Genomic DNA, 14,595 nt, shown 5'->3' on the forward strand with positions numbered 1-14,595 from the left:
TCTTGTTCAATTTGGATTTAATAATTAATTTACGTGTTAACCGACCACACCAGGTCATGTTGGGTATTTTTAAGTACCAGTTTTTATGATACCCTCATATTATAGCCTGGAAAACTTCTTATTTTTCTCACTACTCATAAAACTATCAACTGTTTATTTGTCCTCATCAAAAACCAAAAATATACACATTTCCAATAAAACCAAAGACCACAAAGTCACAAATATGTTCAATCAGTGCGTGTAAAAGTGAGATCCACGTACAAATCCGGGCAATCTATAGGTTTGGCAGCTGTAATCTGGTCTGTAACATGTAATCTACATCAAGTCCGGCGTAATACGTACATCGCGTGTGGGGAATATTACAAAATGGCGGTTCGTGAAGCGGTCATCATGATTGTTATCAAAGGTCGTTCACGGGACTCTCAGATAACTGATAACGTGGTGTCGACAATAATCGCGTCACACGATTGTCTTGCTCAGTTTGGATTTGATAATTGATTTATTTGTTATTAACCCACTCGTGTTTTTTTTATATTTTTTTTTTGTTGTTAAGGGCAGTTACCGGTAGTCGTTTTGTAATTGGTTTTAACCGCAATACTGTTCTAGGAACAACACTGTAAATTGCAACTATTATGATACGGTTTGATACTTTTTTGATATGCCAGGGATTTAAAATATCATTCTACATCGTAGTCCAAAATCTAAATAACTATTCTAGTTAAATGATAACCATTTTACCCAAATCCACGTCTCCTAATTCACACACTTAATCCTTGTAGGGAAATTGGTTATTTTTAACTAAGCACCACACCAATAAGATCAAGGGAAATCCCTTTGAAATATTTGGAGTGTTGGGCTTTAAAATATTATTTTTGTACATTCCGGAGATTTAACACAACACTCTCATGCTGAAATTCTATTCACTATTTGCTACTAGTTGTTATTCGAACTTAGATCCGGATGTGCATGAACTATGTAGCTTTGGATAAATCAAAAACCAAATCAAATCAATATATTTTTATTCTTCCACTCCGAGGTTTGAATACATAACTTTACCAAACAGTTCAAAACGCTTACCAAAACTCTCGCAGCACATTCTAAAGTTTTCAGTAGCTTTGAGATTCGAACCCAAACCGTATTTTCAGATTATGTCAATTTGATGGAAACACACACCTAATTGAATTTAGATTACACATGTGGTCAATTTAAGTTTAAATAAGCAAAACACCAAATAAATGATTAAATATGTATTGGTATCAAACAACAAAGTATTACATCTACGTTATTAACTCCACAATTTCGACACAAACGAAATTTAATTTACAGAGTTTTTCATCACTCCTTTGAAGCTAAATGAACAGTTTTATTAAATCCTAAAATATCCCTAATAAAGTTTTCTTCGATAATTGGATTGAAGAGGAACTCGACCAAATTAATTGCTAAGAAACGACATTAATTATTTTCAATAATAAATTCGTTCATTATGAGAGAAATGGAAAAGTGGCGACTGGAAGCCATTAAAATTGCTGAAAATGTCGCAACGCTCCTTTCAAAGCATTTATTGAACCAGTTCTTTCAAAGTACGTATAAAGCCTTTCAGAATTTCTTTGGAGGCTGGGTTCACGGTGAATAGAAATATTCTGTTGTGAACCCTGTATGATACTTACAGCCCTTGGCGGGGTTTTTACAATGTACTTCTACACTTTATTACCAACATTGCAATATTGCTTGACATGTAGTCCTCAGTAGGGTTTTGTTCGTTGAATAAAATTATATGTAACATAGGTAATAACAGATATTTGAATAACAATTTTAACGTGTATAAAATCAAATGTAGGAGATAAATAATGTACGCACCTGATATTAATCATTTCTATGGTAAAAAATTAGTTAACTATTTCCCAAATATTTTTCTAAAATTTAATTTTTTATGATACATTGTTTCTTCGCTAAATATTTAAATACTTAAAATATCAGTAAAACCAAGTTCAGTATCTAGTGTTCATACTTTTATTTGTCAAAGGGCACTAAAAAGAAACAAATTTAGCAAGAGATAATGCTAAAAGCCAAATAAACAATTGGACTGGGGTGGTTGACTTAGCAGCAAATATACAGAATGAACCCGTTAAAGCCGGGGTAAGTGAGTTCATATCCGCAGTGGTTCAGGGGTTTAATAATGCAAGTTACACATTGGCCAACTACCTGTTTCCAAACAATGATTATACATGAGGGAGACATAACGAATACTTTAATGCAAACTGAGTTAATCTCAGCTGGGCCCTAGCATCATTTGTTTTACGCTATTTATAGGCCTACGTGGTTTTAACGTTCTAATTTATCATAATGATACAGAATTCTCATAATCACAGCAATTACGGTGTTAATTTTGTAGTTTTGCCGATGTGTGTATTATTATTACGAATTCAGAAGCCTGCAATCAGGGTTTAGTACTTGACTTGACACATTTATAGTTTTGGCATTTCTTTTAGTAACCTGACTGCTTTGTTTTTTATTTTTTTATATTTAATTTTCCCAAATGTTAATATTATATGTTTTGTTTTATTGGTTCAAGCTAGTGATATTATTTGTTTACGTTTATAACCCATACAGTTTATGTTCTAAAATCAGTGATAACAGTTACAATCATTCCGTTGAGTCAACAGCTGATCTTGCCTTTATTTATGTGTCCAATACTGCTTCCAGAGCATGTGTGGCGGAGGCTTGTAATTTTGTAATGCCATATAGATGTTAGCAATCACCGATATGGTCTTATCGCCGTGCAAAATTTAAAAAAATGATTGCTTCAACCGTCCAGAAGGATTTTACGAAACGCATGAGTGGACGTTTAAAGAGTTTTGCTCGCTCCGCTCAATAATATAACAAGAGTATTTTACGAGATGAAAATAGGGATTTTGTCTGTCATGCAAGTGCAAAATATAGATTCCTGTGAGGGGTAGTAACGTGTTACATTGACATGTGTATAGGTAATACTTTCATGGTAGGCAAATAACCACTACAAACTGAACAGCAGATTTTTACAAGAGTATGGTGAAAAAGGAGGAAGGGACCATACGAAATTCATGAATCAAGGTAACAATAAGGGACCACTTATCGACCAATAGGTATAACTGTATAATGTTAAGAGCTATTGCACATTTTAGATTACTGTATTGTGTATTATAAGTGCAAACATTATTGACTAGTGCTGCTAGTAAAATTGGATACATAATTTTGGAATAAATACTTGGAGGTTTTAACCACACAAACGTCGATGGTTTTTCTGTGGGAAGAAGGTAGAAGCTCGTTCACCGGAAGGACAGCTCAATGAGCAACAAAATAAACAAGATTCTCATTACAATATGCGGTATCGGAGGAGAATGACCGCAGTGGGATCTCTCAGAAACAATGGACCAACAAAAACCTTGGGCGGTTTGGGAGCTCGATAGACCGCGACGACCGCTGTGGTCTGGGCGGATTCCCATAGAATCGTGGTCCCCCCTCCCTCTCCCACCACCGTACACCCACTGTCAAACCGCCCTTTGTCCTATCTGTCAAAGTGAATGCAGCTTTGTAGGTTATCAATTGTTATTGTTTTCATCTGGATAACAAGTTACGCAAAAATGTTTGTCAAGGATTTTTTGTAGTTTTGGGAGTAAATTACTAACTTGCACCTTGGATAATAGATGGTATTTAACGTTGAAAATATATGTAGGAAGTAGTGTTAATGATTTCTAGTTAAATTAATTAGAACAAACTGGCATATATCATCAAAACTGTTTTAATTAGTACATTTATTGATTTTTTTCTCTTTTTATGGTACCGTTTGTAAAACATGTAAAAAGAAAAAGTCCTGTAACTCGTAACAAAATTAAATATGTTTTATTGTAAGCAAATACAAGCACTTCTTTGGAATCGCAAATGCATAATCACAAAGTGGGTAGTCAATTCTTAAAAATATAATTATATGTTATAGGCTATTAATTTGTTCATTTCTACCAAAAACACGTTTTTCTGATAAAATCTAAATTTATGGCTATGCTACTAGTTATTATACTGTCCCGATACGGAACGAGCCAGCAGAATCAAATAAGGTGAACATATTATAAATCTGCTACTCACAATAAGTTCTGTATAAAGCCAATAAATGTATATTTGAAATTATAGGTTCTCCATTGCATTTTTATTCTTTTAAATTAGACACAAATAAAAACTTACACACACATCCATGAAAACACTTTAATATCTAAATCCCTAAAACGCTTTTAATTATGTATGCAAATATTCATCTGAGCGAGAAATTTACACAGTATAAACGCAACACGATAAACAGACCTTTCCCTCGAGACGCTAATTTTCCAGTTTTTACAGTCAGCAGGGAGCTTCTTCGCTTTTAAAAGTTCAAAAAACTCTGATATTTCTAAATGCGAGAGGACGTTTTGCTAGCAGTGTCGGAAACAGAAGCTGTCAGAAATGTAAGAGCAGGGTTGTAATGACATAGACAAGGACTCTTACGTCGACCTGAGGACTCTTTGGGTCACGTGGTTTCAAAACAAACCCCGACTTGCGTCTGTGTGGAAAACACTACTCTATTTGCAAGTAAATATGATTTTTACTTTTAATTTTTACTTGTTTGAAAGGTAATGATAGAATTCCGGTTGTGTAATAACATCAGTTTTAATTGTTGTTTTGAGTATTGTAACGAAAGTAATATGACTTAGAACTGATTATAAAACTGATACCTCCTTTTAGGCCAATAGTGTGATTTTGTTTAGGGCTAAAGATCGGCTGTAGCATTTCTTTTACCAAGAAAGTAATGTAGGCTTTGGGTAAAGGTGGTTTCGTGATGTTAAGTACACCAACGATTAAGTTCTACAATACACAGTCGCAATTTATAGCTCGTTAAATTACTTTAAATGTTAGTCGATTATTCTTTTCGGGATGAAACTGAATTAAATTTAGTGGTTATGCTATTTTGGAAGTTATGATTAATTACTTAGAGCACTGTTAAATTATAGCAGAAAACATATTTCAACTGAGGTTTAAAAAGAAAATGGTTATTGTTTGCATTTTATGCTTTGTCAAAGTACATAGCCTGTAGCATTTTTTTAAATTACTTTTTAATATGTGAATATCATCTATCTATTTTCAAAAAGGTCATGAAGTTTGCATAGTTTTGAAGGTACATACAACAATATTCCTTTTAAATGAGAGTCTGGCTATAACCTTACAATATACACACTATTAAATAAACCTTAAGAAGTGTTGTTGTTATTGTCATTATTAATTTGGTTTAGTGAATTATACTAGCGTAATTAATTTTAGTGTGCCCATTTAGTCATAGTAAAGCAACAACAATTATGTTTCCATTGTCTCCAAGAGTGGTGAGATAAACAAATATTATATAGTAATAAATAAAGCTACAAATAGACCTAAACGTCTTCCTAAAATAAACTGAAGCTATGACGATTTGTAACATAATTAACTCTTTACATGATTTGTGAAACTCACTTGCACGAATTAAAACAGATACGAGAATCAACGTAATTAGTAACGTCACAAACAGATCTAAGCATTCAGTAAGCATTTACACGTCGTATTTAAAATAAACCTTCCTGAACCCACTTTGATCAAAACGACTTAACACTATATTATAAGGTACTGAGCTGCGATATTGAATCTTTCTTTGAAAGTCTCTTTTGTAATAACCAGCTTTGAAAGGCGCTCAAGCACATTCATTGCATTAGTCTCTATTGGACTTCTTATTGGATTTCAAGAGATTTTTACAAAGAAAGGAATACAGAACTAGGCGTAAATTTAATACAATTCTAGAATATTGGAAAGAAATAGTTTGATGTTCGTTTTACATGATTAAATACTGAATAGTAAATGGAAATTATTATTTTATACACGTATTTCATAGAATAGGGTTAGGTATAACTGTACTCGATTTAGGCATATAACGTGATTACAACGATCAATATAGATTTTTAATGATTTTTCATGTGTTAAACTTGTAGGGTTTTGTTGATAGTTGTTGGCAAGGTCCAAATTCTGGGTCTTGTTACTGTTAAACGTCGAAGTTTTGTTTAATAACATCATTAATTGGCATTCCAACGACAAACTGCCTACGTCAATGTAAATATTCGCATGAATAATGTTGTAGCCTCAAATATTATGATGGTGTGTTATGAATGATTAAACAAATTTTTATCGACCACGTATCTTGTTTTTTAATGTAAAATAAGTTACATCTTCCATATAAACAAAGTAGTTTTCCCCTTAAAATATTCCACTAGTTAATGTTGTAGGTAGGTAAAAATAATAAATAATGGCTTAAAAATAGGTCAAATTAAATAAACACATGCTATAACCCTTAATAGCCTTCAAAGAATGTTTAACACGAATTCCTTCATACAACTGTTCATTCGGTTGACAAATTACCAAAATGCAAAACAAAATGTTTTAATATTTCTACAGAGGAGCAAAGTAATCGCTGATGAAAATGCGTCACGATTTTAATCTCTTCAGTTCCGCAGTGCTCCCTGAGCATTTAATAATTATTTCTGCAATATTAAATACCCGGTGAAAGGCGTACTGTAATTAAACATTTCACAAAAACGCTCCTCGCCCGACACATGTTTTCAAATGTATAAAAATGTTACTTGCGGAGTTTAATTAATTAGTTTTCACATCGTGTTATTTGTAATTAGTTTTTAATGCGCCTCGAGAGGGAACAGTGTAGGGTTTGTCCATCGATGTATAATACTCTACTAGAGGAAGTTATTATACATTGTCATCGAAATTTGTGAATTGTTTTTCGTAGGCCTAAATTTAATTTTAGATGAACATCAATACATTAAAGTATTGACAAATATATTGTATGGTTAAATAATAGTCCTAAATTACCTGCCTGGCTCATTGGTACACAAAAATAACGGTGCTTGAAAATATTGTTTTAAATAGGAAAAATGAGGAGTAGGATAATCATGATTTTGACGTAGATTTAATTTAGGTGTGCAATTCAGGTAAAAGAAATAAACTAGTTTCTAAATTGCCCTTATTTAAAAAATAGGACAAACTGGAAATCTGACGAAAATTACCCAAAAGATAAATGCCCGATAAGCGGCTCTGTACAAAAACATGTCGGGATATTCGCATAAACATCGCGGATTATCCAGATTGTAGGGAGTCTGTCGACTCCACACAACGTATGAATTATTCAGAGAGCTTGTAAAAACATTTCGCTGATTGATATTCATGCCAAAGTGGCAGCCGCCGAGGCCGAATACATTATTTTGAGTGGGGTAAGGGGAGGTTTTTGAGCAGAAGCCCTTAATCCGTCCCCAATAATACTAGAGACCCCTACTCACCCCCCTCGGAGTCCTCCGTCGCTTAATTATTTCGGATTTGCATACCTACAGAAGACAGCTTTAATTGTTACGTCACTAATTAATTGTTTGATTGTTGTCTGCTTTGCATTGTTGTCAGATACATTGTTAGCATCCAATTGAAGGAGCCCATTTGGTTAATAGGATGCAGTGAATATCTATGGTTACTTTGAAGTGGTTTTTGGCGAGTCGATCGACGAGTTAAAGGATTTCCCGGTACTCGTTAAGCTTTTAGTGGGATTGATTAGATTATTTCAAGTGAATGGCGATTGATCGAAGGTTAGTGGATATGGGTCAGTTATAATAAGTTATTTTACATGTGTAATTTATTAATTTTTAAATTTTCCAAGGGCTACATTATTTGATATTTTGTTAAGAAAGAAAAATCGTAATACTGTAGACTGATTTAAAGTGACTGGCATTTATTATGTGATTTTGTGTAGATGACAATACATGATAATCATAAAACCACGAAAATGCTATACTATATAAATAAATAATAAAATTAGGCCTATATTGTAAACTATGGAAACAAAAAACAAACTAAATGACACATACTTTTCTGACCCATTTATAATGATTTCTTTTGTTGGAAAAATCTACTTGTGTGAAAACAAAATAAACCAATTTATCTTTTTCGATTATTTTTTTACATAAGGTAAAAAATTATAATATATAACTCTTATAGATTTTTCTGCAAGCCTACTGGAATAGCCTTGTCATAAATTCAGAACGTTAGGTTTGGTGAAGTAGTAATGCATTATAGTTCAAAATATTTCCGTAATCAGTAAGCTCTACACTAGTAGTAAGCATGAAGTGGATTGAATTCATAAAGAATCAAAATAAACTCAGAGCCTAGGCTAACTAAATATTTTTCCAAGTTAACACTAATTCAATCAGAAATATCAAAGTAATCAGTGCCGTCGACATGTGATTAAGGCCATTATCAAACAATATAAACCGATTTGGCATTAAATCCGTCCATTGCGTCACCAAACGTATCTCGTTCAATTAACAACCTCGCAAACTACGTTTTTATAAAAATCGTAAACAAAAATATCATCTTTGGATTGTTACAAAACAATTACGATTCCTATTTTGGTTTATTCAGACTATCGGAACTTATCACTAGTACGAATTAAATATTAATTCATCACATACAAACACCTCAACAACCGTCTTGACATGAATCACAATATTTACAACCTACTTTACACGTCAGTTCCGCAGCCTTCTTGATATCCTTCGTCGGGAGAGTTTCTCGACAGGACACGTTTGAGTGCCGTGACTGGAGGTAGCACTGGAACTCCTCTCTGCCACACTCGCAGCGTCTTCGCACTAGGATGTGGAGGGTTGGTAGGTGACACTCCAGGACTAGAGGTTGGTAGGATGGGAAGACCGTAGTCAGGAGGGTATCCTTCCAGAGCTCTGGAGTAGTCCTCCTCCACAGACATGCCGTCGATGATGGGAGTCTTGTCGTTGGAGTCGTACCCGAAGTTCGTACTCGTTGACCTCTGGAGCTCCCCAGGCGCCGCTTGGTCCCACAGGCCCGAGGGGTACAGGGACTCTCCCGCTCTCGCGTACTCCCCACTGGCAGGCCTCTGCTGAAGCGACGCTTCATCCAACTCGTAGTCCGGTCTTTTTGTATCGTTTATTAAGTCCGGGTTTGAAGCTGGATTGATGAACTGAGGGTTCACTATGCTTCCACCGTAAGATGACGTGAACGACATTTCACTCCGCGGAGGTTTTTGTATAGGATTCAAATTTAGTTCGGAAGGTGCAGTTTTCTTCTCGCCGAACCCCGCGTTGTCCATGGTCATTGGGGAAGTCGGCTTCGCGGAACAGCCCGCATTGCCGTTTGGAACTGATTCCATCTGATTTGGTGTTTTAGTGTCTACAACTGCTGTCCTTCTGAACCGCATTAATAGCACCAGAATAACTAAAAGGAAAACGAGGATTAAAATCACTAAAGCGGCGCTAACACCAACAATCTGTCCATTGTTAAGGGTGGCCATTCCTGCTATCCTAGGCCTCACGTGTAGAGTGTAGTTGGCTTCAACGTTGCCCGCTCTATTCTCTGCCAAACAGTTGAACTCCCCGGAATCCGCTTCTTGCGCGTTCGTTATTATTAACGTGCTTTTCTTCTCAAAGTCTCCACTCTCCACGATAACTACTCTTTGGAATGAACTGAAAGCGGAGTTATTGACCAGATGTCTTCCATTCCAGTACCAGTTTACGTGGGCGGCCGGGACAGACTCCACTTTGCACACAATGGTTGCGTTGTCACCTTTTGTTGCTTCGACGTATCTCGAATCCAACCGTATTTCAGGTTTGCAAGCAAAGTCTTCGATGTCGAGTTCGTTGAAAGAGCGTCCAAGAACTCTATCAGGTCCTCCGATGCAAGTAGGAGAAATTGGGTAGGGTATGTTTTTCTCAATCAGCCACATCTTAGCTTCTCGAAGGTTACAATCACAAACCCACGGGTTGTCGTGCATTTCAACCCCGTGAAGCCTACTCAACCTCTCGACAGTTTTCGGCCTAAGCTCTCGAAGTTTGTTTCCGTTAAGTCTTAAATTCTCCAACTGCTCTACCCCCTCAAAAGCCTTTGGGGCGATAAACTGTAGTTGACATTGTGATAAATCTAATTTGATAAGGTTGGGTACAGTTTGGAAAGCGAAGCCTTCGACTTTTTGGATAGGATTATGAGCTAAGGTCAGGTCTCTGAGGAAAGGAACATCGTTGAATGTGGAAGAAGGTATAGAGGTGAGCAAGTTGTCGGATAAGTCCAGCTCGACGAGATTTTTCAATCCACGAAGAGCCTCTGGATCTATCTGACCCAGCTTACAGCTACGAATATACAGTCTTTGTAGGTTAAGTAGGTTAATTCTCACAAATGTATCACGGGGTAATATCTGTAAGTTGTTTCCAGAAACGTCCAAAACCTGTGTCGCTGGTTCGATATTGTCGGGTATTGTAATGAGACTTCGGTCCAAGCACTCGACCGTCTGCTTACCTCCCTTCCATTTGCAAACACAGACATTCGGACATAGCTCTGAGGAGGCCGAGGTCGACAGGACAGCCACCAGGAGGGAGAGGAGGATCACCCGACACATCGTGAAGTGACGGAGGCTTAGGACGTGGCGTGATGAGCGACGATGCAGCATCGGGGAAAACACGCGATAAGGCATTGATCCTCCGTAACGAGGGAATAGACAGGTGGAAACCGGGCTATCGAAGTCGGCTAATTGGTGCGAAACCGGGAGAAATCTCTCCAAGAAGAAGCGCAGTCGGCGAGACGACCCACATTTACGGCTCGGCACTACTATCACTTACTTTCTCCACACACTGTTATCCACTTTTACTTTTATCAAAAAAATTCTTCATTCGATAAAATAAAAATAAAATAAATCTTTAGGCACAGGAAAAATAAACTCAGCAAAATATTCTGGGCTAAAATGGGTCACATTTGTACGTAATCGGCACCACACTGTTATCCATGGGTGACGAGACGGGTCCGACACAACTGGTCGAGGAAGCGCACCATCACACAACACTGATATTGATTGGGTATCCGACACAGACTGACGCGGGTTCTCACTCGTCAAAGTCTCGGCAACTACTGAGTTTTGAGGCGCTCTGGCGCTACAGAGCCCCCGGCGGCGGCGGCACCAACTACAACCCCCTCTCCTCGCTTCTCACTCTCCTCGCTTCAACAACGGTCGCCGATTTTTCACACCAAAGTGAGCCTCGCCGATCGATGCCGTCGACTGGATACAGCTGATAGATGTATTCTTGAATGGATCACCTCGTAATTGCCTTCTCGTTACTCCCCCCGACTTTGAGTTTCCCAAACATCCCCTCTCGGTCGACGTTGACGTCCCGTCACTGACTAAGTACTTTGTTGCCGTTTTTCCTCGAATCTGTAAGGAATTTTGCGTAGCAATTTCGCTTGATGAAAACACTAATGACTTCTTTTCGCCGGTGTTTTATCACGTTTTAACGAGCTCGCAGTAAAAACGGGTTGCTAATTAGTACGTGTCGAATAAATATTTAAACAATTTATAACACGGGCGTTGGATTTAATAACTCTGTCAAACCTTTACGTTTACATCCGTTACCTTCAATCAAAATGTGTTTGTCCTATCCTGATACTTAAAAATAACATAGGACGTTTTTAGGTATAGATTGTTATGCCTTATTGCACCGTACGTTAAATCATCGAGGGCGTTATAAAAACATTCATATTTTGTTACTGTGAATGTTTGAATATGTTTAATTTATATGAAGAGAAATGTCTTTAACCTCTGTACTTGACTTACTAAAAATCGTGCAAAATACGTTCATCTCTTAACAAAATAATTTTAGATATCACAAATTGGGGGGTTTGTAAATGCGCAAAATGTATATTCATTCATTGTTAACTGCTATTACTGTTCACTACGATACTTTTAATTTTTACATCACCTGTTTTATTTTCACTTAAGATCACAACTTTGTAACAACATAATACCACGAATTCTGGATCTAGCTTGCTCAGTCATTATCTGGGTAACCAAATGGCTATATTGTATTGTCTTGAAATCTGAAGGTCGCTGGTTCAATTTCAAATAATATCATTTCTAAACCCAAACTTAATTCTTCACCGAGTCATCAATTAATTAATGACGCTATCTAACAAAACGTTAGAACGTAACAAGGCCAGGGTTAGGACTGTCCCCTTACAAAATCTTTAACGTGCTAATAGCGCAGACACACAAATACAAATATACAAAAGTAACATCCAATACATTGCGATAAATAAGGAAATTTAAAATTACAAATTTGCAAACAACGACACAATTTATATTAAAAGACAAAACCAACTAAACTACATGTAATCAAATATAAATCGTTATAATTTTAGTAAAATAGCTTATCAAATAATTTATAACTAGTATTATTTCAACTACTATTGATCCTAAGTTTACTTTCAGCAAGGTTGGGTAAAGGCCGGGCCGTTTCGTGCAGCACCCTAGAGATGTATTTTAGCCCAACAACTTACCCAACATCCATCGATCTGTCAAGAAACTCGCCTATCTCCTGACCACATACTTGCCTGACGGTAGAGAATTGTTTGGCATAACTTCGGCATTCCAAAATATGGTGGATGTTTTGGGAACTGAAATATTCCACCGTTTATTAGGATATTTTTTTAGATTTTTTTCTTTACTCAGTAACCAATATTTGGAAATATTTTTTAAAGCTTCTACCTACCGTGATTTTATAGTCATAGTTTTCCTAGCAAACATCCTTTCATGTAACATTAAGGTTAGATATACACATACCTTCAAACTGGGCAACAGTTAAGAAATTGTCTTTAAATATAAATTTAAGCTGTATCTCTTATTTATAAATTTGTCTTTAGTACTAAATGACTTTCGTACTTAGATTCGTATAATTAGTACAGTAAACCTATTTAATACTTAGTACGGAATATTTTTGTTTATACAAACTACTATAATTTTTAATATTCCGACAGTAATAATTTGGTATCAATGATATCTTAATTGTTTTTTGGTAAGGGATGATTTTCCAAAAAGAAGTAGTTTAAAATTAAAATATGTAAATCCGTCAGCAACCTTTAAACGTTTTTCTTAAGTGCTTTCTCAAAAATAATTGTATCCATTCTAAAGTGTAATAAAATACACAGATACAAGTGATGAAATGCATGATTAGTAGACAATACATCCAACTTGAATATAAAATCGTTCTGCATACAAACTAGCAGATATTAAGATGCAATGCATTTGCAATTCATGACTTATACATAAGCGTTATATTTGTGTATATGTATGACTTAATTGGCAGAGTTTCAACTTTGTACGCATGTTTTGTGGTTTCTAACACTGTATTTGCATTTAAATTACCATCCATTTATTAAGAGTGTAAAGCTAAATTAGAAATATAAAAAAATCTATATTTTTTTAATAATGTGTAATTATGCTAGTTTGTATGAACTGTTTTCATGGAATTACACCACTTTAGTACAATTAATATGCTAATTTAGGATTATATTCAAATATTCTGGTTACAATTGGTAATTAAACATGCAGCGGTAACTATTTTCAATCCATGGGAAATTTCCCAGAATTAATTATGAAACTTTTTTTAGTTGCTTAAAGAGTATACAGGGTGATTGATATAAATGTGCAAGCAGTTTTATTCGAAAACTGAAAGAGATATCAAAAAAAGTTAAACGGTAAGTGCCTTGGATTTTTTATTAAAAAAAAATTTAGTTAGTCAAAAAAATATATTAGCCGCCATTAAGTTTAAGTTGTGATTTGGTGGTTAAAATTGTGAAATTTAGAATAGTTTTCGAATAAAACAGCTGGCATGCATGCTTAGGCCTTTATGGAAACTCTTTCTCATGCCGAAATTTCAAAACTTTAAGCCATTATTATCTTTAAAACGGTTAGGTTTATGAAAACAAACACAAAAGTAATATTTTCTTAAAATTAAATTTTTTACCGGAATACATCATAAAAGTGCTCCATAAGAAAAATCAAAGTTGGCGGCCATATTGGAAAAATGACGGCAAAAATATTTTTTTCGACTTGACTAATATTTTTTAAATAAAAAATCCAATGCACTTACCATTTAAATTTTGTTTATATCTCTTATAGTTTTCGAATAAACTGATGGCACACTTATATCAACCACCCTGTAAATTATGTTTTTTCCAAGCTTCGATCTGTTATCTGCAAAAGTTTTGATGAAAAGACTGTACCCAGAATTCTTTTGGCTTTGTATAGTTGTGTTTATATATAATAATAGAAATACCCCTGTTTTCTTTTTGTTTAGTTTGTTTAGAAAAAAAAAACAAACTTAGTGTAGTAAACTTCAGTTTACCTTTTGAAGCTCGTTTACACTTAACAAAACTATGAAAAAATCAGTCATAGTTTGTTTTGTTTCGTTAAATGGGGCAATATTATAGCAATATTAAATAGGAAGAGGTTATTTATTTTCCTATTTATTTTACATTATAGTTATATACATATTTAGTTTCTTTTTAAAAAGTATATAAAGAAGGTTTAATTTAGGGTAAGTTTTAAAATTAAGTGCCAACTGAACAGACGGTTATTTAACCATTGTGTCATAAAGTGTAATTTTTGACTTGTGAATGTATATAACAATATGTTGTAAATAACGCACTTATTCATTTCATTTC

At 35.1% G+C, this 14,595-nt stretch overlaps 1 protein-coding gene across 1 annotated transcript; it reads right to left on the minus strand.

Moving 5' to 3' along the window:
- Window positions 1-8,472: 8,472 nt before the first annotated feature.
- LOC128986494 (leucine-rich repeat-containing protein 24) lies at window positions 8,473-10,856 on the minus strand. Its single transcript, XM_054406896.1, has one exon. It carries the CDS (start codon window positions 10,574-10,576, stop codon window positions 8,600-8,602), a length of 1,977 nt encoding a protein of 658 aa, XP_054262871.1. The 5' UTR covers window positions 10,577-10,856; the 3' UTR covers window positions 8,473-8,599.
- Window positions 10,857-14,595: the final 3,739 nt, after the last annotated feature.

Source organism: Macrosteles quadrilineatus, unplaced genomic scaffold, assembly GCF_028750875.1.
Source record: "Macrosteles quadrilineatus isolate MER2022 unplaced genomic scaffold, UCM_ALF_1.0 Scaffold_2__2_contigs__length_208266976, whole genome shotgun sequence".
Taxonomy (NCBI): Eukaryota; Metazoa; Arthropoda; class Insecta; order Hemiptera; family Cicadellidae; genus Macrosteles; species Macrosteles quadrilineatus.